The sequence below is a fragment of the Paroedura picta genome, chromosome 13, assembly GCF_049243985.1.
Source record: "Paroedura picta isolate Pp20150507F chromosome 13, Ppicta_v3.0, whole genome shotgun sequence".
Classification (NCBI taxonomy): domain Eukaryota; kingdom Metazoa; phylum Chordata; class Lepidosauria; order Squamata; family Gekkonidae; genus Paroedura; species Paroedura picta.
Genome location: NC_135381.1, coordinates 44,633,637 through 44,656,834, shown reverse-complemented (window position 1 = coordinate 44,656,834; position 23,198 = coordinate 44,633,637). Strand labels below are relative to the sequence as shown.

Sequence of the window (23,198 nt, the reverse complement as noted above, 5' to 3'; positions counted from 1 at the left end):
GAACTAGGTACTGGGAATCTCCCACAGAGAGACGGTGCTTCAACAAGCCCATCCGAACACCAGAGATTGTGTGTGCCTCAGTACACAAATTTGTTTTTGTTTTGTTCTCAATCTGGTTCCTTCTTTTCTTTCTTTCTCTTTTCCTCCCCAGCACTGGTGATTTGACAAACCATTTGTTAAATTCCATTGAAGCTTAACTGCTGTGCTGCAAAAAAAAAAAGGGGGGGGAAATAGATTTTAAGATCTCAGATCCCCATGTTGTTGTTAGGTGCGAAGTCGTGACCGACCCATCGCGACCCCATGGACAATGATCCTCCAGGCCTTCCTGTCCTCTGCCATTCCCCGGAGTCCATAGTCAGGTACAATAGGGATTTGCTGGCTTGTAACTAAGGCTTTACCAGGAGAGAGAGGCTATTAAATGAAAAGTTTGTTGGAGGTGGTAGACATCCAAGTGTGTATGTGCAGGAATGATCAGGAACAAGGGAACCCCTAAAACTGAGGACTGCTACTGCCCCATTTTTTTAAACAATCTGCTCTGAAATTGATATTATTTAGAATGAGTGAAAATTCTTCCATCGGGGAAATTTTGAGGAGCACTGAAAACTTGTGAAATATTCCTCTCCCCCTTTTGGAGTAAGTGAAATGTGCTAAAATACCAGAGCTTACAACCAATTGTAGTTCTCTTTAGTACTACTAATACTGTGGGATCTACCAGCTTTCCACAGTGCCTGCAAGACGGAGCTCTTCCACCAGGCATATGGTTGAGGCCAGGGCAGCTCTCCCACTAATCCATTGGAGGATCCCCTCCAATATTGATATCTCTAACATCGAGATCATTGTTAGATCTATTGCATTTGGCGCCACCCTTTTCCTGAATATTATTCTCCCCACCAGGCTGAACATGGGAGAAGTTGGGTAAATATGATCAGAATTGTGACCACTGCCTCTTATATGTTATATGTGACTTGTTGTTTGACGTAAATTGTGGTTTTTATGGGGATTTTATTGTGTTTTAACTGTTTATGTTGTAAACCGCCCTGAGACCTATTTGGAAAAGGGTGGTCTAAAAATTAAATAATAATAATATGTGTATTTGCAGGTAAAAAAAAATGAAGGCATTTAACTTCCAAATTCCATAAATATGCTATTAATGCAATTTTATATACTAATTATGTTATAAATTATGCATATTATGTTAAAACAGCAAAATGGAATTAAGACTGATAGGAAAGTATTACATATATTTCACTTTCCCAAAACTTCTGTGGTAGTGGAAGAAAACAGGTACTTCACATTATTAAAATTTTTGGAAATGCGTACTTGATAGATCCAAATTCTGAGAGTGATCTTGAAATTCTGGAAGTAATAAGAGGAGAGCCAATGAGGAGTACTGTTTAAGAGCGGCAGACTAATCTGGAGAACCGGGTTTGATTTCCTACTCTTCCACATGTTGTCAGCTGGGTTACTCATGGGGTATGAAAAACAACTTTTATTCTTTGTGCTAGAAAAACAAAGTAGATGATTTCAACAACACACTTATTGGCTGAGTTAATGTGTATTCAGGTCACAAAATAAGCCGCATCACCAGATACTGTAAATTAGTGCGCCTTGCAGCAGCTGTTCATGGAGCCGCCTCCAGAGGAGGAAGCCGGGATGCAGTCCTCAGTGGCTTGCACAGTTTGCAGTGAATGGGAAATGTCGTCCTGGCTCAAAGCTGATTGCACCAGTATTTTGTGTTAATATGACTGGAAGTTTGCCCTTAAATTCTTAACATAGAATCTTTAACCGCTCCTGTGGAGCGGATTAAATAAAGCAGTAAGGGCACCTGGGGAGGAGTTAGGGCGGGCCCCGTCCGTGATAAAAACTCGGAGGGGCGAATCGCCCCTCCAAGTGGCCCTGCACGCGCCCTGCACGGCCTCCGCGAACGACCTGGAATGAACCAGGTATGCGCGGACTCTCGCGCATGCCTGGTTCCCCTCCCCAACCCCCCAGACGCGCCCAAGCCCACGCTCCCAGACCTCCCTGCTGGCACGCCTCCCGAAGGCTCCCTCGCCACGACTTCAGCAGGTATGCGCGCACTACAGCCCATGCCTGTTTGCTCTCGCCGCCGCCAGCCCAACCCTCACGCCGCCCACCAACCTGAGCTGCCCTGCCCACTCGCCACCCCGCCTGATTTGCGCTACCTTGCTGCCCGCCGCTGCGCCCAGGTAAGCCCGCGAGCACACCCCAGCTCCCGGCCGCCGGAACGCCACCCCACCGCCCTTCTGCCGCCCCCATGACAGCCTTGCCGCCTCACTGACGCGGCGAGACTGTCCCCAAGGACTGAAGAACGCCTGCCTGCTCAGCCCCGGACCCCGGGAAGCCTTCGCTCTCCGAAGGCTTCCCCAGCCCGGCCTGCCTAGCGCCCATTTTATTCCCACATAAAATAGGCTTTAGTTCTAGTCATCATATAATAATAATGTTGGAAGGGACCTTCTGGCTCATTGAGTCCAACCCCCTGCAGAATCAGGACACTCACTGCACTATCGCTATACTTTATCTTCTCTTATTTTTCGGCAATTCTGTTTTTCACTACCTCATTAATAGAATAGAATCCTAGTTTGGTTTAGAAGCTCATGAAAATGAGATTAGTCAAAACAAAACTGGAACATGGGCTCAAGAGAATCAGATTTCTTTAGAAGACTTGGAAGTGGCTTAAATCTCCAATAATGGAATTTGAAGCAGTCTATATCCCAAGATAGAGAAGGAGCCCTCAAATTAGGACAGGCTTTCTCCACCAGGGTTTCGTGAAATCCTGGAGTTTCTTGAAGGAAGGGTTTCCTGAATGCGGGACAGCCTGTCTCCTTATGCCTCCCGCAGGGCTCTTTGCTCTGTGGGTGCTAACTTACTGGAGGTGCTAACCTAAGGAAGCACACCTGGCCTCGACCCGGGCCAGGGCCTTTTTGGTCCTGGCCCCAGTCTGGTGGAATGAGCTCCCGGGAGAGCTGAGGGCCCTGATGGAGCTATCAGCATTCTGCAGGATCTGTACAACGAAGCTGTTCCACCAGGCTGAGATTAGAGCTAGGAACAATGAAGCCCCTCCTCAGGCTACGTAGTGACACCTGCCATACTCCACCCATGTGGGTGGGAAGGTTACACTGCCATGCTTGGTTCAAGTTGCTTTTAATGTCCTGGCGGCATTGTTATGGGACTAGATGGGGTTTTATATGTTCTATGGGGATTTTATATTGTAACCCACCACAAGTCTCTGTAGCAGCAGTACTCAACCTAAAATGTTTCCTAAATAAGGTGAAATATAATCCCTGGCAACCAATGCAAGTTGATATTAACATGGGTGACAAGAGAAGGAGGGCCATGTGGCTAAAAGCATTAAGACTTAAAATAAGTTTAGTTGTTTTGTTGTTGTTGTTTGTTTTTAATGCACCAGCAGCAGGGAACCAGCCAGGGATGTGTCTAGATTCTTGGATGATGGGAAAGATTTGCTAAAGATGGGGCTGTTGTTGAGAAAGTACAGTAATTGATTTAAAAAAAAAAAGATCATGGGGCAGTTATTCACACTGCAGTGTTGGAAGGACTGAAAGAGGATTGGTGAAGGATAACATCGTAAGCCTAGTGAATGAATTAAAGCCTGTCTCCAAAAACATACATACTTTTCCCATTAATTCCGCTCTGTTCCAGAAGAGCAAATGTAATGTCGGTTTTTAGAAGGGAATGCAGAAGAAGTAAGAGAAATTAGTGGCTTCTTGACCTGTTTCAGGGGAATTGATGGAAACTTCCATAAAGATAGATTCAAGTGGGTCCCCCTGTGTTGGTCTGAAGCAGCACCACAAAACAAAATCAGAGTCCAGGGGCAACAAAGATTTATTCAAGGCGGGAGCTTTCAAGTGTCTGCAAAAGAGTGCTTGCACTCAAAAGCTCCTGCCTTGAATAAATCTTCGTTGGTCTTAAAGGTGCCACTGGACTCTGATTTTGTTTTGTTATAATGGAAACTTATTCACAAGAGAATTATGAAACAGTAGAGAAGAAGTAAGCCATGCTGAGGAAGAATAAAAACTGTTTCTGTTCAAACATCCTGTAGTTCTTTAGGAAGATTTAGTAAATGTATGGGAAATAAGATCTAATAGACATGATGGACTTTGAAAAGCCTTTTGAGAAAGCCCCTCACCAAAGTCTGCAGAGAAGCTTAGAAGTCACAGGATGAGACAGATTCTCTTGTGGATTAGAAATTGTTTAAATGACAGGAAGCTGAGTAGGTGTAAATGGGTACTTCTTGCAGTCAAGATAATTAAGCAGCAGGGGGCTTGTGATACTATTAATTTGAGAAGAAGTGGAATTGGGGGTGAGCAGTAAGGGTGCCAAGTATATGGATAACACCCGATTATTCGGGTACCTTGAGAGCTAAAGTGGCAGTCTCCCTCACTGGCAGTCTTCAAGCAAAGGTTGGATACACACTTTTCTTGGATGCTTTGGGCTGATCCTGCGCTGAGCAGGGGGTTGGACTAGATGGCCTGTATGGCCCCTTCCAACTCTATGATTCTATGATTGTGGATAGCCTCAAAAAGATCTCTCCCAATATGGTGCATAGTAACCAAAGTTCACTGTGAGTACAAGTAAAGTGATCCACGAGGTGAAGAGTATTAACTTTAAATGTATGCTTGTGAGGTCTGACCATGCAGAGGCTGTGCAGAAAAAGATTCTCGGGAGCTACAACACAGGATGTAATGAAGATGCCAGTTCACTCTGCAGCGTCAGTGAAAAGGGCATCCCAGTGTCCTTCTGTTGAGCTAGGATAGGTTCTTATTTGAAGTCTACAGTTGTGGTCTCTCAATTTGTAAACTTTTATTATATTGTATATATAATTTTATTCATGTTGTTCACTGCCCTTAGCTGCTTGCATGAGGACAGTATACAAATTTAATTAATTAACAATAATAAATTAGATGTTATAGGACCGGAAAAGGTACATGAAAGGACAACCAAAACAATCCAGGCTTCAGGATGCATTTCCTGTGTGAAAGGACTGATGAATTACTACAGGAAGAGCAGGGGTGGCCAAACTGTGGTTCTCCAGACACCCATGGGCTCCTGTTCCCCAAACAACCCACCCTCCTCTGCCATGCAATGGCTGGAAATGCTACCCACTACTCACACACCATAAGGTTGGGTGGTTTAAGGGGGGGGGACCCGATCGATGTTCTGCCACCTGGCCTCAGCAAAATGCCTTGTGGAAGAACTCCATTTTACAGGTCCTGTGGTATTCCATCAGGGTCCTCAGCTCTTCCAGGAGGTCATTCCACCTGTCGTAGCCAGGACTGAAAAAGCCCTGGCCTTGGTTTTTCGGGCCAGTAACCAATAGCCTATTCAGATTTGCAAGGCGTAACGCTCTGATAGGGGCATAAGGAGATAGACGGTCCCTCAGATATGCTGGACCCAGACCATGGATGGCCTTAATGGTCAGCACCAAAACTTTAAACTTGATCAGGAACACAATTAGCAACCAATATAGCTGCCGCAGCGCAGGCTGAATATGGGCCATTTGGTTGACTCCTAGAACAGGATGGTGACCTGGCAATTGATATAATCCAGTACAAATTATTTTTCTTTAATCTAGATCAGGGGTAGTCAAACTGCGGCCCTCCAGATGTCCATGGACTGCAATTCCCATGAGCCCCTGTCAGCAAACACTGGCAGGGGTTCATGGGAATTGCAGTCCATGGACATCTGGAGGGCCGCAGTTTGGCTACCCCTGATCTAGATTATCTGTTGCGTCCCATGTCAACATGGCCCTGGGCCCACAGGCTGAATTGTTAGTCCTGCTTTCCCAAAGAGACTTTGTGTTTGTATTTCTGGTAAAGGGCTTTGGAAAGGCAACAGGAGTTTCTAACACAATCTGTAGTACGGATGTGATGGAGAAAAAAGAACAGAGGGTCTATGCAAGGCCTTTCAGGGTTCTGGCCAAGATAATTGAAGTAAATATTTACTTTATTAAACTAAATGTAAGGGGCTTGTCAGTACCCAGGGACAATGTATGCTAGAACCAGCATTTTGTTTTTATTGGCAGGGGGAGATAGTGGGCACTCCTAGCTGGTAACTTGTTAATGAGATTGAATGCCATGCCTTCTCATTCTGATCCATGTCTGTGCCCTGGGGGGAGCGAAGGTGGCTGCGACCTGAGACGCCATTGTCAAATTTCATTGAAACAGAATGGGTTGGAGGGAGGAAACATTCCTGTGAAACTGTAGAGTAGTGCCAATTAATCTAATTGCAGGTTGAGAAGAGGACTTGAAGTGCTTCAGCCTCTTAACTTTGGAAGTAGAGCTGTACCTATTCTAAGTGTAGCTTAAATCATACCATGTTGCCACTTTAGAGAAGTAAAATGGCTGCAGGGGGACTTCAGGGAATCTGCAGCAAATCAAGGCAATCTGCATTACAATAAATTTCATTTCTACTGAATAGGATCTCTTAGGGAAACCTGTTTTATAGCTTCTAAATAATGGCCATTGCAGCGAAACGCAGATGGTGGGTGTTATGGCTTATTAAAAAACAGAACCAGGGCTGAAAATTGAGTTTCTAGGCAAGTGCCACCAAAGGGAGTTGACCAACTTTTTTGTTGTTGTTTTATCTGAAAAGCTTATTTGGAAATTTAAGTTTCGGGAGCGGTATAATTCCTTAAAAGTCTAAAATCATGCCCTCAGTTCCTAGGAGCTATATGTATGTGGAGCTATTTTTTCCAGATACAGTAACTTGTTTTGTTTTTTTACTGTCAGCCTAATACTTCTCCACTTAATTGGTTTTTGTCCTTAGTGTGTATTTGCAACATCTTAGGATAGAATATGGAGAATCCGAATGGTTTCCAATTGGCTAGGGTGTCAGACATGGGTGTGTTTTATTTTGCTGACTTTTCAATCTATATGCAGAACGTATTATAAGGAAAGCAGATTTAGTTGAAGGTGAAGTGAAAAATGGGGGATGGAACATTAACAAATTGAGATAGTGCAGATTAAACCACATTATTGGTAGAAAAGAGCAAAGATGACTACTGAAGAAGGTTAAAGCAGAAAGTGCTGGAACAGGTTTGCAGCAGAACATCAAGAAGACAAAAGTAACAACTATTGAGAGAATTATAAAACTTTAAGATGGATAAGCCGCAAGGGAGTGGCGGGCTATAAATCTAATAATAATAATAATAATAATAATAATAATAATAAAGAAGAAATTGAAACAGTTCAATAAATTTTTATTCATTGGCTCCATTATCAACCAAAAGGGAGACTGCAATGAAGAAGCCAGAAGTCACTTGACACTGGAAAAGCCAGCCTTGAAAAAGCTAGAAAAGATTATTAAGTGTAGAGGTGAGTCACTGGCGATCAAAATCAAATTAATTTGTGACATAGTATAGAATGGGGAGGACCAGAGGTCTTTTCAAGAAAATTGGAGATATGAAGAGAACGTTTATGCAGAGATGGGTATGATAAAGGACCAAAATGGTAGGGACCTCACAGAAGCAGATTTTTAAAAGGTGGCAAAATTATACAGAGGAACTATACAAGAGCGAGCTTAACATCCCTGATAACCACGATGGAGTAGTTACTGACCTGGAGCTAGACATCTTGGAATGTGAAGTTAAATGGGCCTTAGGAAGTCTGAGCAACAATAAAGCTAGTGGTGGTGACAGCATTCCAGTTGAACTATTCAAAATCTTAAAAGACGATGCAGTAAAAGTGCTACACTCAATATGCCAGCAAATTTGGAAAACTCAACAATGGCCACAGGATTGGAAAAGGTCAGTTTACATTCCAATCCCAAAGAAGGGCAATGCCAAAGAATGTTCAAACTACCGCACCATTGCACTAATTTCTCATGCTAGCAAAGTTCACTCAACATCCTACAAGCTAGGCTCCAGCAATATGTGGACCGAGAACTTCCAGAAGTACAGACAGGATTTCGAAGAGGCAGAGGAACTAGAGATCAAATTGCCAACATACGCTGGATCATGGAGAAAGCTAAGGAGTTCCAAAAAACATCTACTATGCAGATGATACCACTCTAATGGCAGAAAGTGAAGAGGAACTAAAGAGCCTGTTGATGCGGGTGAAGGAGGAGAGTGCAAAAGTTGGCTTGAAACTCAACATCAAGAAAACAAAGATCATGGCATCCGGCCCTCTCAATTCATGGCAAATAGATGGGGAAGAAATGGAGGTAGTGACAGATTTTATTTTCCTGGGCTCCAAGATCACTGCAGATGGGGACTGCAGCAAAGAAACTAAAAGACGCTTTCTCCTGGGGAGGAAGTCTATGCCAAATCTAGACAGTATCCTAAAAAGCTTGCCACAGCACTGATACAGCTGTTCGGACCAAGCAGTAATATCAGGACTTTCTCAGCCTCACCTACCTCACAGGGTGTCTTTTTGGGGAGAGGAAAGGGAAGTAAGCCGCTTTGAGACTCCTTCAGCTAGAGAAAAGCAGCATATAAGAAGCAACTCTTCTTCTAATTCATAGGGTTGCCATAAATTGGAAGCACGTGTTTTTGCTGCAGGGGAGGTAGACAATAGGCAAGGAGAAAGACAAGGAGAAAGTGGGTGAAGTGCCTGTCCATGCACACCTATTTACCCTCCTTCTCCATTACAAATTTCTTCTCTTTCAGCCATTTGCAGCTGTTTATCTTGGGAATGTTGGGTCATATTTCAAACAATCAAATGCAGGGCTTTTTTTGTTTTTGTTTAGGAGAGTGGGAGCCATTTGATTAGCTTTTGGTTTTAAGAATTTTTCATAACTGCTTCAAAACCCTCTGATGGATTTTTCAATACATCAGTTTTCATCAGAAATCTGAGTCTTGAGTAGTGTGGCTATTTAGCTCCCTAAGGTTCAGTTTAATTTCAGCTATGCATGGCTGTCCTTTTGTTTTTTCCTGAATAACGTGTAGCCTCAGAATCCCTTGGTTGTTGCAATGGTAATACAAGCTTATTATTTTGTGTTTGGCTTGTTTTCTGTCAGCTGTCTTGAATTTTGAATTGAGCAAAATAAGTCATTAATTTCGAACCAATTCATAATTTGATTGTCGCTGACTTACCCGTTCAAATGACAGCTCCAGTGAGCAGCATAATTAAATGATAAGAAAGTTGCTTTGGTAAAGGGAGAGGGCAGGGTTTCTCAACCACAGTACTGTGCTATGGCCGCTCAATGGTACCGGCGCATGGGGTTTCTTAAAATGGCAGCTGGGGAGAACCCTCCCACCCTGTGCCTGCTGTTTCCAGTTCTGAGCAAAGGAGAATGAAAAATATTGTTTTTAATTTTTTTTTAATTCTATCCTTACATGTGTAGGTTGGCCCGTCCCTTCCCAAAGTAGCCAATAATGGATCTGTAGGGGGTGGCCATTTAAACCTTTGCCAGCTGATGCCTCTCTCATTTCCAGGGGTGTGGCTGGGAGGGCATCACCATCACTTGCTGGTACCTTGAGGCCTGAAAAATATTTCAGTGGTACTTCCACAGTCCAAAGGTTGGAAAAGGCTGGGGTAGGGATCGTGGCTGAGATTACTGTATCGCTTCGCATCTCTATAAGTATGCTCCCAACTTGTTAGGAAAACCACAACCAAGCAGCACTACCAAACAGTGAAAAAGAAATTGCAAACAAAAAAAGGCAGGTAACGTGGGCAGTTCCAGTGCTAAGATACACAGCTGGCATTATCTATTTGAAACAGTCAGAACTAGGAGCAGTAAATTGTCATTATCTTGCAAGTTTCGTGGTGTATTACTCACTGCAGGCTAGAATAGCCTTTCTCAACTTTTTTGCTGCTGAGAAACCCCAGAATTGGCACGACTGTGCAGAATATGGCTGGGATAGCTGTGTACATGCCCTCCCGAGTCCCCTCCCCATCCCCTCCAGGCCCATCACTGGCCATATATGGTCATTCCACCTGATAAATGTTTAACAATTTTTAAAAAATTAATTAACTCCCACCCTTTTAAGAAACCCTTCCAGGGCTGTCAAGAAACTCCAGGGTTTCACGAAACACTAGTTGAAGGAAGATGGACTAGAAGTGATGTGGATCGTCTTTATTGACCAAGAAAATTAGGTGGAAGAGATCTCCTGAAGAGCACTGAATGGCTACACCAAGATAAGCAAAGAGAGGCTTCTAGGTGCAATATGCAAGGCAGGCTTCTTTGTGTTTACAGAAACCAAAGAAGGTCACAAATTGATTGCAATCAAAACTCACTTTGACAACTGGAAACAAAAGTGCTTTTGCATGGCTGCTGTTTGAAAGACACAGAGGACAAAGTTGATAATGGAAACACCTGGAAGTGGCTAAAGAAAAAGGGCTCTCAAATGGAAGGATTCATTCTAGATTCACAAGAGCAGGCATTCATTCAAAATGAATAGTATGAGAGCCAAGATTCAGAAGAGGAGTGAGGATGGCAAATGTCAGCTTTGCAAGACAAAGGATGAAACAAGCAACAACATGATCAGGGCCTGCAGACAGACTGTTCAAACTAACTATAAAAAACATCACAATAGAGTTTGAAGCTGTTTGTTTGTTTATATTTATATATAAACATTTATATACCGCTCACCCCTGAGGCTCACTGGAATGTGTGCAAGATGCTTGGGTTCGCACCCGCCAGAAATTCAAGTATCATGGAGAATGACGAAACAAAAAAACTCTTTGTGTCTTTGATTACAAACAGATAAACACTTGGAGCAGGACACATTAGTAGGGTAGATGAACCCACCCCTTCCCAAAGTAGCCAATAAAGGATCTGAAGGGGGTGGATCACTGACATTGCAATCCTAGGAGACAGCAGAACAGAAAAGAAAGGAGAAAAATCACAAACCAAGATCTGCATACAGAATTTAAAAGCCTCTGGGAGACAAAGGTGACCACCATGCCAGGTATCATTGGAAACCTTGGAGCAGTGTCCAGAAGTCTCAAGAAACACCTGGACATTGTGGGTATTGAACAAATAATACCAGCTGAATTCCAGAAGATAGTGTTGCTTGAAACAGCAAGAACCTTATGAAGATAGCTCTGCAATTCCCAAAAGCTTGGCTATCTCTCAAATTCCAGAATACCATCTACCAGTCAAATGTCTGACTGCGACAATTCTTAATGGTATCGGAGATGCAGTTCTATTTACTAAATACAAACTGTTGGTTTCAACTTAATAGTGCCGTGGTCCTGCAACTCCAAGCAATGGATGTAGGGTGGTGGAGGAAAGCAGGGCTATGTCACATTAATCCTTTGCATGACCATTGCTAACAGCGGACTGGTCCCCAGTTTGGCCCAGAGCTTTCAAGTGTAGCATTTTAACAGCCATCAAGCCTTCATCATATTTTCCTTGGAGTTATTGTAGAAATGTAAAACAATATCCTTTGCAAGTATCATTTCATGAGAAAGGGGGAAACAGAACCGAACTAACGCTGGGTAGTGTCGGCTTCCAACAGTTGTGCATTCTGATGCTAGAAATATATGCTGTGTAGAGCCTTGCTACATATTGTCTCCAGAATGACCCAAAGTATGTTGCCAGTGAACTTTTACTTGAGATCATAGAATCATAGAGTTGGAAGGGACCTGTTGGGTCATCTAGTCCAACCCCCTGCACTATGCAGGACACCCACAACCCTATCGCTCACCCACTGTCACCTGCCACCCCCTTGAGCCTTCACAGAATCAGCCTCTCCGTCAGATGGCTCTCCAGCCTCTGTTTAAAAATCTCCAAATATTGAGAACCCACCACCTCCTGAAGAAGCCTGTTCCACTGAGAAACCGCTCTAACTGTTGGGAACTTCTTCCGGAGGTTTAGACGGAATTTCTTTTGCATTAATTTCATCCCATTTAGATGAAAACCAGTTTTTATGAGGAGACCATGGAAAACCAGCACTTCCTAGCCCATAAAAAGGTAAAGGTAAAGGTATCCCCTGTGCAAGCACCGAGTCATGTCTGACCCTTGGGGTGACGCCCTCTAGCGTTTTCATGGCAGACTCAATACGGGGTGGTTTGCCAGTGCCTTCCCCAGTCATTACCGTTTACCCCCCAGCAGCAAGCTGGGTACTCATTTTACCGACCTCGGAAGGATGGAAGGCTGAGTCAACCTTGAGCCGGCTGCTGGGATCGAACTCCCAACCTCATGGGCAAAGCTTTCAGGCGGCTGCCTTACCACTCTGCGCCACACCTCTTACTAAAGCCATACCGGTTATCTCTCAAGTTTGGAGTCATCCCACTAAGTAACTAATAGCCAAATATCATAATTGCCTCTAATTCAAGGGGAAATATTTATAAAGAAACCTTTTAGCACATCTGCTATAATTGCTTGGCTTTTTTGTGTTTTCAGACTATGAATATAGTGGTACCCTTCATGTTTAAATATGCAGTAGATAACCTCAACCAGATGTCGGGAAATATTCTGAACCTAAACGATGCACCCCATACAGTTGCAACCATGGCAACAACTGTTCTGATTGGATGTAAGTGTGATTCCTTAATCTTTTGACAGGTGCTGACTTCCTTTGGTAAGGTTTTGGGACATTAATGTCCATGACCTTTTCTCTACTAACGCTGCTGCATTTTGGGACGGTGATTATTCCGTTGGGCTTTTCTTACTGTGTTGACATCTAGCCCTAGTGCTCTGTGATGGTTTTTAATTTAATTATGCCCCTATTTCTGAACCAAAGTTACTATAGAAATAATCCATTTTCACAAGAGCTTCTGAACTTTTTCTAAAAGTCTGCTGATGAAACTTGACATTAAGTCTTAACTAGAAATATATTTAAAGACTCAAATAAAAACAAGTGAGTAACTGACATGACAAACATATCAAGAAAACACTGTCCTAAGCATTCACCAAGATCTTATTGAGCAGAAGTTAAGTGACTCTCTTTTAATCTTGAATTTCCCCCCCCCCCTCTCCAGATGGCCTTTCGCGAGCAGGAGCTGCTTTGTTTAATGAAGCCAGAAATGCTGTATTTGGGAAAGTAGCCCAGAGCTCCATTAGAAGAATAGCAAGGAACGTCTTTCTCCATCTGCATAGCCTGGACTTGGGTTTCCACCTCAGCAAGCAGACAGGGGCACTGTCAAAGGCCATTGACCGAGGAACCCGGGGCATCAGCTTTGTTCTTAGTGCTTTGGTATTCAATTTGGGCCCCACCTTGTTCGAAGTGGCCCTTGTTAGTGGAATCTTGGTAGGTGTTCCTTTTAACTTTAAAGTAAATTTTATTTATTTATTTTTTCTATACCGCCCTTCCGTATGGCTCAGGGTAGTTTACATACAACATGGGGGGGATACGTGGAACAAATTAATATATAACATAAACCAATACAACAACAACAATAATCTAAATAATCCAATTCTAGTGATCTTAAACAACAATATAACAGGAACAGGAACTTAGCTAAGGCCCCCTAGAGAGGTCAGACTAGTTCAGGCCATGGAGAGGATGTCTGAGGGACCTGTTGTTGGTCTCAGGCAAATGCCTGGTGGAGGGAGCTCCCTTTTGCAGGCCCTGCGGAATTTGGGGAGTTCGGACAGGGCCCTGATCTCTTCAGGGAGCTCGTTCCACCAGGTGGGGGCCAGGATGGAAAAAGCTCTGGCCTTCGTTGAAGACCAGTGTGCTTGTTTGGGGCCAGGGATCACTAGCCAGTTGGCGGTGGCAGAGCGTAATGCTCTTTTGGGGGTATAGGCAGAGAGATGGTCTATTAGGTACACTGGGCCCAGACCTCATATGGCCTTGAAGGTAAGAACCAAAACCTTAAGTCTGAATTCAATTGGGAGCCAGTCAGCTTTGCTCACTGTTCCAAATAATTGTTGACACTGTGTACCTAACAACAGCACCTTGGTGGACCATTTGAATGTGGAACCGACTAAGCCAAACTGTATCCTAAGCAGGGAAGCTGACTGGATACCCACCCGGGTCCCTTTGAAATCTGCAACTGGTTCTGTTTAACACTGTTCAGAAGACTACCTTTAGTTCTGGGTTTTATTTCTGCAAACAAACCAGCTTGCCAAGCAAAATTTTAAACGTGTTTCTGATTAAGAATGACATCTTCTACAACTAGGATCCTGTTGACGTGCTGAATAATTCTCCACACCAGACATCCCAATGGAGATGTGCTATTGGACCTTGTATGACCGTATTTACTGCCCCCATTCTGGTTGGCAATTTGTTTGTCTGCTGCTGGTTAAAAGAAAAAGGCTCTCAGAGTGCTACCCGGAGATGGCAGCCAGCAGTGTGGTTGCAGCAGGCCAGATGTTCGTCCCCTGTACCTTGGAACATTCACAACAGAGTTTGCTTAATCTAAACCAGGGTAAAGCTGCTTGTGTTTTAGGCACGTTTGTACAACAGCTATTCCTAAAATTAGCCATACTTTTGCTTGAATAACCCCATATGTTGCTTAGCTAAATCTCAGGCTAGGAGCACAAGACATCAGATGTGATCCACCCGAAACAAAGCTGCGCTATTTGAATAAAGAGGTCATGTGCTAGATTATATCATGCTGCTAAATAATATGTCAAATTGCAGCTACATCACTGGCGGGGAGAACCAGGAAGGAAACGGTGTCCTTGCCACCAGCCCAACCGTGAGACTCAACCTGGAAATTCTTCATTACTTTTCACAGGTTGTGTTCCTGAGCACCTCTTGAAAGCCGCCCCCTTCCTACAGTGGCTAACTGCCGTGCCTCAGTGATCACGTGCTTGGGAGCGTCTGGGTAGCCCAAGCAATCCCACTCAAATCTTTATTAGTGCAGCTCACTCTGAAGTACACTCACGGTCCAAATACCCACGTGTTTGTGATATCAGAGGCGGGGATGGGGATGGTTTTCTCCTGTGAAGTGACCCTGATCGTGCTTGAAATAATTGGAACGTATGTCAAGACTAACTGTTTTGATTCAGCCAGCTGTTACATGCATTCCTACAGCATTTCCCTTTCTGTAAGTTTTCTCACACGTTTTGCCCATGCAGGAGTTATGTGTAGTTCTGGGGGGGGGGGGGGGGTCCCAAACATGTCTGGTATAACACAGATTTCTGCTATCCCTGTCCTTTATCACGCAGCACTCTGCTCTCCTATTTTGACTTGTTGAGGCTTATTTCACTTGTCTCTTTCAGAGTACACATTGTTTTACTAACAGCTCAATTTTATCGGTTTGCCCCATTCGTATCTTTCCCTTCTTCCTCCATACAGGGCACCATTCCTAAATCTTCCTTCCTCCATTAGGCTGAAAGACACTGTTCGGCCAATGGTTGTCTAATAAGCTCCCTGGTTGAATAATGAGGACTTGAACCTACATCTTCCAAATCTTTCACAGTCTGCCCACCCTGCCTTTCTAAAACAGCAGACCTTGAACAACCATTATCTCAGGAAGGTAGCCCCTAGAAGTCCAAAAAGGAATGGGTTCATAATTTGGGCGTGCAGCTGGACCTGGAGTTCTTGTAGGATGGACAGGTAGATGGTAGAGGTAATCACGAGGGCCTTACAACTACTGTGGCAGCTACAGACTTTGTTCATCAAAAAAAGGCCTAGCCACTGTGGTGCATCCCCAGTAACATCTTGATTAGATGACCACAATGTGCCACTTGAGATCTGTTCAGAATTTGCAGGTGGTGCAAAAGAATGATGACTGGAGCAGGTAAAAGGAACCATGTCGCTCCAGTTTGTCCCACCTGGACTCAATTCAAGGTTGCTCATTTTTACCTTTAAAGCCTTTTTGGGGCTTGAGGCCAATATACCTTAAGAAACCCTAATTGCATATATTGTACCCTTACATCTTCTCTGGGGCCTTGTTTTACGTACCTTTGTCATGTCAGGCACCAAAACTGGAATTGCCTCACCATGGAGATTCCTCCATACCTCTTGGAACACTTTCTACCATCAGGTGAAGACTTTTAGGTTTAAATTGGTGCTCCCTTCCTGACCATCCTTCCTGTTTGTTTTCATTGCTGAGAGGAGGATTGCTGCGTTGAGGGTCCTAATTTTGTAGATAGGCAGTGTAAAATAAATAATAAATGTATGTGTTCTTCATGAGCCCTGTTGCTGCTGGTTATGTGAAATGTTTTCTTTTTTGTCACTTTAGATTTATTGCTTTCCTGGTTTAATTGCAGTGATACTCTATAGAACATTTTAATCTGTGCTTAAGATACATGATTGTGTGTTTTTTCTGTTGCTGCTTACATTTGTGTTACCTGTTTATGATGGACCTTTTCTGTTTTATTACATTGTAATGATTTCTTGGGAGCTGCCTTAGGCAATTTTAGCAGAGCTAGCAGCCTATAATGTTTCAAGTACATAAATTATAATATTATCCTTTCTTCCCCCCCCCCTTCCAGTATTATAAATGTGGGGCACAGTTTGCACTCGTAAGCCTGGGGACTTTGGGAGCTTACACGATATTCACAGTAGGAGTTACCCAGTGGAGGTAAGGCATTTCTCATAACTGAGCCAGTTTCATTGATTGCAAACGGCTGTTATAACAATAGTCTTATGTATACCTTTTGTTTTGCAGGACTAAATTTAGGATAGAAATGAACAAAGCAGATAACGATGCAGGCAACGCTGCCATTGACTCACTGCTGAACTATGAAACTGTGAAGGTGAGTCATGAAGCATCTCATGTCGTTCACTCCCTCCCTCTACTATGTTTCTAGTGAAAAGAACTTGTATTTGCTTTTTTCAGTTAAGAATGGGTAGAACGCCTGTTTCAGGGGTAGTCAAACTGCGACCCTCCAGATGTCCCTGGACTACAATTCCAAATGCTGGCAGGGACTCATGGGAATTGTATTCCATGGACACCTGGAGGGCCGCAGTTTGTCTATTAGCTGTCTTTGGTGTAAGAAATGACTCCAATTGAAGTCTCTTTCTAGAATGTTCATATGTTTGCTCTTTAGCGTTTGCTCCATTTATGGCACCCTCTTCTCACTAGGAAAATGTGTTGTTCAGGTTTGCTTTCTGTGGGGAAAGGATGTATTTGTTCCATCTCTCTTGAACCAGTTTTCAAACGAGCTGCAGTTCGTTTTGAACAAACGTTATCTTGGCTGTACTTGGCTATCTGTGCTTTCTGAATGTCATCCTCTAAAGTGGATACTGAGACTTAGACATAGCAGAACTCATGGGAAGAAGAGGTCTCTGAGTACTGAAAACACCTAGAATCCTTCATCTGTCCCCGCCCACCTGGGGTCCCTCCCCTTCCCATCCCCTCTAGGCTCATCATTGGCCGTTTTGGGAAGAGAGGGCGGGTCAATATGATCATATGTGGTCATCTCACCTGATAAATGTTTAGCACATTTAAATATATATATATATAATTATGTATCACCCACCCATTCAGGAAACCCTTCCAGGGCCCCAGAGTTTCATGAATCCCTAGTTAAGGAAGCATGAAATAAACAAACCTTAACTGTCCAAACAGCAACATCTCCTTTCCTGTTCCCGGCTGCGTCTGATTAGGCCTGCCTCTCCTTCACCAAGTCTCTTGCTTTGGTCCTTCCTTTCCCCTTTGTATTACTCATGCCTTTACACCATCTTATTGTTCCACTCCTTGAGCCAGGTATTGCATAATACAGTACCTGGGCAAGTGTGCATTTTTTTTTAGATACAGTGCACCTATTCACATTCAGTCGTGTGATTTTAATAATGCTGATTGCTCTTTCTCTGCAAGCCACTTCAGGAGGTAATTATTCGGCTAATCAAGTGGGGGCATAAATGTCAAAATATATTGGGGAAATGAAAGAGTTGTAACAGAGGGGTAGGAAAGCTCGCAGGGAACATCGTGGATCTGCTGTGAAGTGTCACATTCCAGTGGCAGGCGGGTCCAAGTATAAACACTGACGGCATCTCTTCATAAAGTGCACAGCTAGTTAAGTACTGAAGCATAATTTGCCTCATGCATCCTTAGAAATATGCCTCCTTACCAGGTTTTCTCTACTTGGCAGTATTTCAATAACGAAAAATATGAAGCCGAGCAGTACGATGGGTTTCTGAAGTCCTATGAAAATGCCTCCCTGAAGACGACCACTACCCTCGCTCTGCTTAATTTTGGACAAAGCACGATCTTCAGTATTGGTTTAACAGCCATCATGGTGCTAGCCAGCCAGGGAATCATTGCAGGTAACCACCGAGAAACAGAAACCCTGGCATCCTTAACAGCAGTTCATGGTGAACATGTGGCTGTTAAGTTCAGTATTTGATTTTCTTGGCCTTTAGTAGAAATGGACCAGTGCTTCTCAAGCAAAGAATTCTGTTGCAACTGTATAGTAATTGACACAATGTTAATGTGATGTAATGTTATTTAGAATCTCTCTTCTCAGGAAAGGATAACACATTCAGCATGGCTTGTCACTTGTGGGGTTGCCTCCATGCTTGAATGGAGATGGATGGGGCTAACAATAAATCGCTTTTAATTCCTTCTTTTCACAACTGGGAAAGTGTCTGCCATTAATCACTAACCCTGACATTCATATTGCCCCAATGTTTTTGTGAACTACAATTGGATTCAAAGGATTGGTTTGCTTTTCTATCCAAGAATTATCATACTGCACATTTGGACTTACGATGCTATTTACTAATTTGCTACTAAATTACTTTCTCCTTATATCTGTATACACAGCAAAATCAGAGTCCAGTAGCACTTTTAAGACCAACAAATATTTATTCAAGGCATGAGCTTTCGAGTGCAAGCACTCTTCCTCAGACTCAAAAGCTCACACGTTGAATAAATCTTTGTTGGTCTTAAAGGTGCTACTGGACTCTCATTTTGTTGTGCTACTTCAGACCAACATGGCTACTCATTTGAATCTATACTCTTACAATCCCTGTTCCCTTGTCTGAGGAAGTATGCATGCATATGAAAGCTCATGCCTTAAATAAATCTTTGTTGGTCTTAAAGGTGCCCTTGGCCCTAAATTTTGTTGCCCGTTTTCATATGTGAACGTACACGCCACTTAGATTAACTGTAGTGTATTATAAGTTGCTGCAACTTGGGTTGAGGAACAAAAGGAACTAAAATTCTGTTGGGTCTTAACAAAGAAGATGTACTCCAATTGCCCCTTTTCTTTGTCATTAAGGTAACCTGACAGTTGGTGATCTGGTAATGGTGAATGGATTGCTGTTCCAGCTTTCTTTACCCCTTAATTTCTTGGGAACGGTGTACAGAGAGACGAGACAAGCTCTCATAGACATGAACACCTTGTTCACGCTACTTAACATAGACACAAAAATAAAAGTGAGTATTAATGTTTCTTACAACCTTGTCATATGTGTTAGCCACGAGGTGACCCCATTCACTCATTCATTCTTTGTTCATGATTCATTTGAAACATTATTTTCCTTCCAAAGAGGAATATTGTATAAGGAATTGCTGTTCCGTTCAAGAGCAGTAACTGCGGTAGTGTTGCTCCGTCAGGGCCCTTAGCTCTTCCGGGAGCTCCTTCCACCAGGTCGGGGCCAGGACTGGAAAAGTGTATGCATGTGCATGAAGCAATACTTTATTGTTTTAATTAATGATGCAGAATTTATTGTGCTAAACACTGCCTCAAAGCTGACTTTTGCAGCAGCAGTTCTTAAGCCGTAGGGAGAGGAGAGAGAGACTTGCGTGGCTGAAGTAGCTAGTTTTCTTTGAATCCCTTCAGGCTAAAGCCGTCGCCTGTTCCTTATTTTGAATTAGATCAATTGTTTAGCTTGTTAAGGTCTATGAAAAATCCTTTCTGGGCTGTGTGTAAAGCAGCACTCTTCTTTTAATAGGATAAAGAGCTGGCTCCGCCCCTGCAGATCACTCCACAGACTGCCTCCATCGCCTTTGATAACGTGCACTTTGAATACCTTCAGGGGCAGAAAGTCCTCAGTGGCGTCTCTTTTGAAGTCCCTGCAGGAAGGAAAGTAGCCATTGTAGGAGGCAGTGGGTCAGGGTGGGTAACCAGATGTGCAAAATTCTGCATCATTGATTTTTCTCTCTTTTTTTTGAAGAAAAAACAAAACAAAATAGCGATAATTTGTGGATTTTTCTCGGAAAAGGGATGCAGAACGAGTAACCCGATTCGATTGTGTGCTTCTTCCTTAGGAAAAGCACGCTGGTCAGATTACTATTTCGCTTCTATGAACCGCAGCAAGGGGATATCTATGTTGCTGGCCAGAACATACAAGACGTCAGTTTGGACAGCCTGAGGAAGGCTATAGGAGTTGTACCGCAGGTATGGGGCTCTGTCTGTCTTGGAAGCAGTCTTTCCTTGGTGAAATCTTAATGCTGCAGCTACAAATAATGCAGCAGTGATCTGAAGCCTGCAGAATGTTGTGGTTTGGCAGGGTAGTAGTCTCTGAATATGAATGAGACTGTTCCCATGATAGTCTGCTGGAGTTTTAGTGCTGTATCGTTATATAATCATTCTTATTTATGCCAAAATAGCACAGCCGTTCCTCCCAGCACCCCACCATCCCTCTGCTTTTCCCCGTCACTTGGAGTGAAATGGTTTGTGCAGTGCCTGTAACCTCTCATTAAAACATTCTGGAAACAACTCTTGCCTAAAGGGGCTTAGTGGAAGGATTTAGAAAAATCACTGTTGAATTTGCAGGCTCCCTCTGAAGTATCAGTATTTCATGATGCAAAGTCATTGTTTTGCTTGCCTGTACCCCAGGATGCTGTTCTCTTCCACAATTCCATCTTCTACAACCTCTTGTATGGCAATACCAGCGCCTCTGCAGAGGAAGTCTATGCCGTGGCTAAGCTGGCAGGGATCCATGATGCTATTCTCAGAATGCCCAATGGGTACAACACGCAAGTGGGGGAGCGAGGCCTGAAGCTGTCGGGTGAGTTAGTAAATATGCAGCATACCTTCGTGTTTGTGCAATTGTTGCCTGGCCTCAGGCTTGATGCTCAGTTTGCACCTCACTCCAGCTATTGGTAATGCAGCTCAAGGTAATTGCTGTCCAGCAGCCTAGAAACTTCAACCGCAAACCAACAGATTGCTTGGAAGACTGGGTTGCCAGCTTGGTGTAGAGAGCCTGCTTGTTGTAGTGGTTAAGAGCAATGGCTTCTAATCTGGCAAGCCAGGTTTGATTCCCCACTGCTCCACATGCAGCCAGCTGGGTATCCTTCAATCTTGTTAAAACTGTTCATGCAGAGCAGTTGTCTCACAGCTCCCTCAGCACCACCTACCTCACAAGTTATCAGAGCCAGCTTGGTGTAGGGGTTAGGAGTGTGGAATTCCATTCTGGCGAGCCGGGTTTGATTCCCCGCTCCTCCTCCACGTGAAGCCAGCTGGGTGACCTTGGGCTCGCCACAGCACTAATCAAGCTGTCCTGACCAAGGAGTTTCAGGGCTCCCTCAGCCTCACCCACCTCACGGGGTGTCTGTTGTGGGGAGAGGAAAGGGAAGGCGACTGTAAGCCACTTGGAGACTCCTTTGGGTAGAGAAAAGTGGCACATAAAAGGGCCCTCTTTCAAAAAGGCTGTGCCTTTCCTCAAATACTGGCAGCAGCAAAAGGCAATACATTTTCAGACTAGGCTTCAAGAGAGAGAGAGAGTAAAAGCAGGAATCACATTATGGGTGAATAGTTCAATTTCTGTTTATTGCTCAGGTTCAACGCAGCCACTTAAGGCTCAAAATGAAATGAGATTATTATCCTGCCAAAGTGGTTTGCTAAAACAAGTTGGTCTTAGTTGGGGGGGGGGGGGCTTCATATCACCAAGAATGTGCAATTATTAAACAGAAGCCTTGTCAAGTCATTGAAATTCAGTACAAGAAGGTAGATGCACGTATCACCATTAATTACTTTCAGTGCCTCTAGAATCTGAAATGCGTTTAAATTCTTAACAAGAAGTTTGCTTACCTATAATATGGAATAGTCTAAAAAGGGAAGTGGGAAAGCAGGAGTTATGGGGACCTTAGAGGAAGAAGAGGAGCAAATGGTGCTTGTGCTTGTGCAGACACCAGTTTCCTCAGTAGCCAAGTTTTGCAAGGGGAGGGGGAGGGGGAGCAGGGGGGGAATTGACCAAATGCTCTTCTAAGCCTAGTGGGCATCACTTCCATACTAAATCTGCCTGCCTGATGCCTACAGTCTGGGTGCATCTTAGAAAGTAGCACTATATCTGATGAACTTTCATTGTATTTTGGGTGCCGGAAAATTTCCCATCCAATCTGATACGACTTATGGGTCCCTAGAACCACGTCTGCTTTGTTTATTGCTTGATTGCACTTCATACCACCAGACTCATCTTGTGAGGAGGTCTGAGCCCTCTGGGTAGTTGGAGGGGAATCTGGCAGGAGGATGTAGTGCTATTTGCTCTGTGGCTCCCATGAAGAAAATACGCAGTGTCATGGCTCTTCCTCCTGAGGGTTTAATTCAAGGTAAATTAACCATCTCTTTGGTTGTTCAGGAGGAGAAAAGCAAAGAATCGCTATAGCTAGAGCCATCTTGAAGAATCCTCCGATTATCCTCTATGATGAAGCTACTTCCTCTTTAGATTCAATTACGGAAGAGGTAACTATGCCGCGCAACTTTTCCTTCTGCATCCCTGCACAGTTCTGTCTTCCTGGGCTGGTTGCCCTCGCAGGCCAAAATCTGGCTGACCGAGGTTTCCCTGCTCTTCTTGAGCTCAGTGTCAGGTGCAGTTCCTGATGTCGTAGCGCAATATATTGTGTAAGATGCAGCTGTTGGGATTGCCCAAGGTGCTCCCCGTGACACGTAGAGCATTTGCTCTACTTGAAAGGAACAAATTGGTTCCTGTGGAACAAGTTGGTTAATGTGCAGAAATGTGTGTTTTAAAAGAATGAACTGTCACTGCAAAATGCTAGTTGCTCAGCCTCACTGCTGAGCATCTTCGCTGAGGTGCACGTTAAGAGTGTATAATCGTCCAGCCTCGTATCAATTTACATTCCCTTCACAGATAGGGTTTTAAAGCATTGGGATGTTGTGACACAGATGTCACGACATTGCTGTAGCAACTTCATCATCAGACTTCATAATGGTTAAGTACCAAGATCTCAGTTCCAGCAATATTTTCCTATCCTGATCTTATCTATCTATAGGGAAAAATAAAACAGAAGTTGATTTGCTTAACCACCTGGGCTCATATTAGGTTTCTTGGACAATCCATTGACCTCATATCATTAAATTGCTTGGCTGTTGACAAGTCAGTTTGATGCACACAGTCCCTTGGAAAGCCCAAAATGAAGATGCACCTGTCAGGAGTAACCTCCTTAGACCTTTGTGGGTTGTGATGG

The 23,198-nt window shown here is 43.7% G+C and overlaps 1 protein-coding gene across 3 annotated transcripts in view; it reads left to right on the top strand.

Annotated features, from left to right (window-relative positions):
* ABCB7 (ATP binding cassette subfamily B member 7) overlaps positions 1-23,198 on the top strand; it is a 59,528-nt gene that overhangs the window by 26,296 nt on the left and 10,034 nt on the right. The window contains exons 1-11 of one of the 3 annotated variants that reach the window (XM_077307465.1): positions 5,774-7,352; positions 12,328-12,460; positions 12,906-13,174; positions 16,315-16,403; positions 16,491-16,578; positions 17,917-18,091; positions 19,048-19,205; positions 19,724-19,887; positions 20,040-20,169; positions 20,611-20,782; positions 22,352-22,455. In XM_077307465.1, coding sequence (XP_077163580.1) covers positions 12,331-12,460; positions 12,906-13,174; positions 16,315-16,403; positions 16,491-16,578; positions 17,917-18,091; positions 19,048-19,205; positions 19,724-19,887; positions 20,040-20,169; positions 20,611-20,782; positions 22,352-22,455 — 1,479 coding nt within the window. In that variant the 5' untranslated portion in view covers positions 5,774-7,352; positions 12,328-12,330. Of the gene's footprint in view, positions 1-5,773; positions 7,353-12,327; positions 12,461-12,905; positions 13,175-16,314; positions 16,404-16,490; positions 16,579-17,916; positions 18,092-19,047; positions 19,206-19,723; positions 19,888-20,039; positions 20,170-20,610; positions 20,783-22,351; positions 22,456-23,198 lie in introns of those variants that run through there. The other 2 variants (XM_077307463.1, XM_077307464.1) reach the window with 2 other exon arrangements.